General features: G+C 58.5%; 1 protein-coding gene across 1 annotated transcript; it reads left to right on the top strand.

Annotated features, from left to right (window-relative positions):
- Positions 1–790: 790 nt before the first annotated feature.
- CCDC86 (coiled-coil domain containing 86) lies at positions 791–2,908 on the top strand (the record flags this gene model as incomplete). The annotated part of the gene is made up of 2 exons (XM_044684284.1): positions 791–2,220; positions 2,680–2,908. Coding segments are annotated over exons 1-2 (1,059 nt in total), but the record flags the coding sequence as incomplete, so codon positions are not given.
- Positions 2,909–4,078: the final 1,170 nt, after the last annotated feature.

The following is a 4,078-nucleotide window of genomic DNA, read 5'->3' as shown; positions in this document are numbered from 1 at the left end:
GTATATATATATATATATACTTTCTATTATCCTACATAACACCACACATCGCAAATGTACTATTTTTTCTTCCTGATTTTCTTGGGGGGGGGGAGGGGTGTTTGTGGGAATGATCGTGTTTGTCGGTTTCAAAATTAAAAAAAAAAACTAAAATTATTACAAATAAAAGCCATCGTTACTAAAAGCAAAATGGTGGCACAAAAAAGGCGGAGGACATGGAGGGAAACCTGAGTCTCCTAACTTCCAGCCTCGATGCTCTCCTGACCACAAAGCAGATGCCTTTGAATCTATTTTCCTTTCCACATTGTTGTGACGTTATAGTGACCAAAGAAGGCTTGGAAGAGGCGGGAGATGGAGGCTTTCCTTCCTGGCAGAGGTGAGGACCCCAGGGAGGGGCACTGCAGACGAGCTCAGCCTTTTGGTTATTCTGACTGACCTTTAAAATACCTTCCTGTGTATTCTTTATTATAAGGGATGGTTCTCCTAGAGAGGGAAGGATGCCAATGGAAAAGCTCGGACAGGTAAAAAGGGGAAAACGGTCCGGCAGGGCTTGGTGGAGGCAAAGCCATGGCAGGAGTTTATCTTCTCTGCTTCTCCCCCCTCCCACCCCCCACCCCCAATTTGTTCCTTCTCCAGCATCCTCGATTTTCCACCTGCAGATCTTTGCACGATCCCTCCATAGACTCCCTCTCCACTTCCGCCTTCATTTCCTCCAAAGTTCCACTCCAGAACCGCGTAACGCCTTTCCTCTCCTCCTCCACCCCAACCCCCACCCGTATCCTTTGGGTTTATTCATTTACTAGCCTTGTTTCCCACTTCCTGAAAGAATGGAGGCTCCCAGAAGGCTGCTTTCCCTTTCTCTTTGCATCCTCAGAGAAATGCTTAATCTGGCGCGTTGCTGGGCACACAGCAGGCGCTTAAAGAGTGCACGGAATGCTTTCTCTGCGGCAACGCCTGGCACACAGTGAGAACTCGGAGAGTGCGTTGGCTGGCTGGCTGCGGAGCCACGGCTTTATGACGACCTCCCTCCGCAGAAGGAGGCCTTTGGACTGGAAGATCTCTAAACAGGACTGTTTTCCTCAGTTGATAGGATCCATTCCCTGCGAGCCCCCGCGCTGCACTACGCAGGTCCGCGCTAGTCCTATGGGTGGCTTGGACGCCGGCGCAAAAGCGGTGCTCAGAGAGTGGCGGCAAAGCGCATGCTCCGGGAAAGCGCGGCCTCTGGGATCTGCCCTCACCAACATGGCCTCCCGCAGAACACGCCTCCCGGCCCTTCTTCAGCGAGTCGCTGGTCTGTGACGTCTTGGGCGCGCCGACATCCACCGAACCCGGCAGCTCCACGTGGATCGGGTTCTGCTGGTCTCGGCTCGGTTCTGCTCGGTCCCTCGAGATGGAGACGCCCCGGAGGAGAAGCCGGCGCCTGGAGGGGTTGGAAGCCGAAACCCCCGCGACTCCGGCCACGCCGTCCCGGGGGCCCCGTAAGGCCCGACGAGCTCTACTAGGGTCCAAGGCCGAGGCTGCTTTAGAGCCGGTGCCGGAAGCGGCGACGGAGGGCGTGGGGTCCCCTCAGAAGCTGCTTGGGTCCCCCAAGAAGAGGGGTGAGGACTTGGGCTCCCCCCAGAGACAGGCCCGGGGGCCAAAGTCCCCCCAGAATCAGTCAGGACCCTGCCTTGGGTCCCCGAAGAATAAGGGCAAGGACTTGGGGTCCCCCAGGAGAAAGGATCAGCTCCCGGGGTCCCCGAGCAATCTTCCACAGCCCGGTCTGGGGTCCCCCAAGAGACAGCAGAATCAGCAGGCCAAGGGCACCCCAGATGAGAAGAGACCCGGCCTGGAAAAATCCCAAAGCCCCAAGAAGCACTGCCTGGGGTCCCCTAAGACACTTAGGACTCAAGGCTCGGGAGGGGAGCCGTTCTCCAGACCTCCCCCAGAAGCCAGCCCGGCATCCCCCCAAAGTCTAAGAGACAAGGGATTGGAGTCCCAGAAAGGACAGCCAGAGCCTGGCAGAGAGGGTCCCTTGGGTCAGCCTGAGCCAGTGACCCCCAAATCGGGAGCACTGCCTCAGGATGGTGCTGCAGAGAGCCAGGCCTCCAAAACCAAGAAGCGGGGTGGCTCCCCTATGCCCACCTCAGCACCCAAGAAGCCCAAGCAGAAGGAGGCGCCAATAATCCCCAAAGGGAAGCCCAAGTCTGGCCGAGTGTGGAAGGATCCCAAAAAGAAGAGGTGAGGGAAAGGGGGAAAGGGCCACTGGGGCCTTATCTGCCTTGGGGATCCCCACCAGCGAGGGCACACTGCCTGTGCCCAGCCTTGGGCAGCTTTAGGTGGGCACCGGGTCTGTGGTGGGCAGCCTAAACCCAGAGCAGTCACACCCCCAGCCTCAGTCTCCCCATCTGTAAAGTCAGGGTAGTTGGGCCAGGATCTCCAAATGCCCTTCTCAGTCTGGAGGTGTAGGAGCTGAGGGAACCCATTGGAGAAGGGCAGATTAACCAAAAGATGCCTGGGGGGCACCTGCTGCTTCCTTGACCCCCTCCCCACTGTAAGCCCTTGTGGGCAGGACTTCTGTCTCAGAGGCTCCCCAGGCAGCTCTGGGTTTTAATCTTGTCTACTGCTGGACCACATCGTGGTGGGTGGGGGGGACCACTGCAGAGCTCTCACCAGGGATCCACCCCCAAACCCCCTCAGATTCTCCCAGATGGTCCAGGACAAGCCCCTGAAGACGTCCTGGGAGCGCAAGATGAAGGAGCGGCAGGAGAGGAAACTGGCCAAGGATTTTGCCCGACACCTGGAGGAGGAGAAGCAAAGGCGCAAGGAGGTGAGAGGGGATGGGGGGGGGGNGAAGGAGCGGCAGGAGAGGAAACTGGCCAAGGATTTTGCCCGACACCTGGAGGAGGAGAAGCAAAGGCGCAAGGAGGTGAGAGGGGATGGGGGGGGGGGTGGGCAGGGGGGTACCAGGGCTGCAAGCTGGAGGGGTGGCATCTGGGGTTAGCTTCCTGGAGTAGGCTTTAAACAGGATTGGCAGCCCCATCACCTGTGCCTGGGAAACATGGCCAGAAGCCCAGGATCTGCCTCAGGGACTGCCCCAGGTGCCAGGCAGGGAGCCTCAAGTGCCCAGCAGGCTAGAGGGCAGCAGACCTGGGAAACCAATGATGAAGATGATGGCGATGCCCCCTCCCCCCCACTCTGGGAGCTTTGTTTATTTTTTTATCTGTATTTTACACAGATTTTTTTCCCCTTTGAGCCCAGCTTGTGGGGAATTTACTAATTTTATGGGGACGGGGCTGGCATGGAGGTATTTGAGTGACTTTACCAGGGTCCCATGAGGCCAGCGCCCAGCAGGGCTTGGGCTGACCAGAGTGGCCTGTCCAGGGACAGAGAGCCCCCAGCTCTTGAGACTGCCCTTCCCTCCCCCAGACACCCTGGCCCCCCCTGTGCCCAGGACCCCTTTCTCTTCCTCATTCTTTATCCTGGAGCCTGGCTCTCTGGGGGGGGGGGGGGCTGACCTGGGCACCCCCCTCCTCTTACCCCACCCTTGACTCTTCACCCGTCCCCACGGTGGCATCGGCCTTCTTGTTCAAAGGCCCCACGTGCCCTCCCTGGGCCCTGGAATATTAAGGGGAAACCCGACTGCTCCGAGGATCCCCATTTTACAAAGGGCTGAGGCTGAAGGACCTCCAGGGGCAAAACCAAACTGGGCTTAGAGTGGCAGAGCTAGAAGGGCCGCCCCTCAGAGACCTTTGGCTCTGTTTCCCCCCATTGTGCAGAGACAAAAACTGAGGGGGGATCGGGGTGCAGGGCTCACCTGAGGTCCAGCAGTGAGTGGTGTGGTAAGATTTGAGCCTGGGTCTGGCCAGGGCTTGCTCCCATGAGGACAAGGAAGTGCCTGGACCAGGCATTGGGGGGGAGTCCATGCGGCCCCCTTGTTTCTCTGACCATCAGGCTCAGCTGTCATAGGGCCAAGAGTGGCTGGGCAGTCACTGGGAGGGTCAGAGATGGCCCTGACCACTGACCCTTGCTCTCACCCTGCACAGCCAGGAGGCCTCCAGCCTAGGCTTCCTCCCTCTGGGCCTCTGGGGGGGGGGGG

The sequence above is a fragment of the Gracilinanus agilis genome, unplaced genomic scaffold (genome assembly GCF_016433145.1).
Source record: "Gracilinanus agilis isolate LMUSP501 unplaced genomic scaffold, AgileGrace unplaced_scaffold47564, whole genome shotgun sequence".
Classification (NCBI taxonomy): domain Eukaryota; kingdom Metazoa; phylum Chordata; class Mammalia; order Didelphimorphia; family Didelphidae; genus Gracilinanus; species Gracilinanus agilis.
This window is presented reverse-complemented; position numbering and strand designations above follow the sequence as displayed.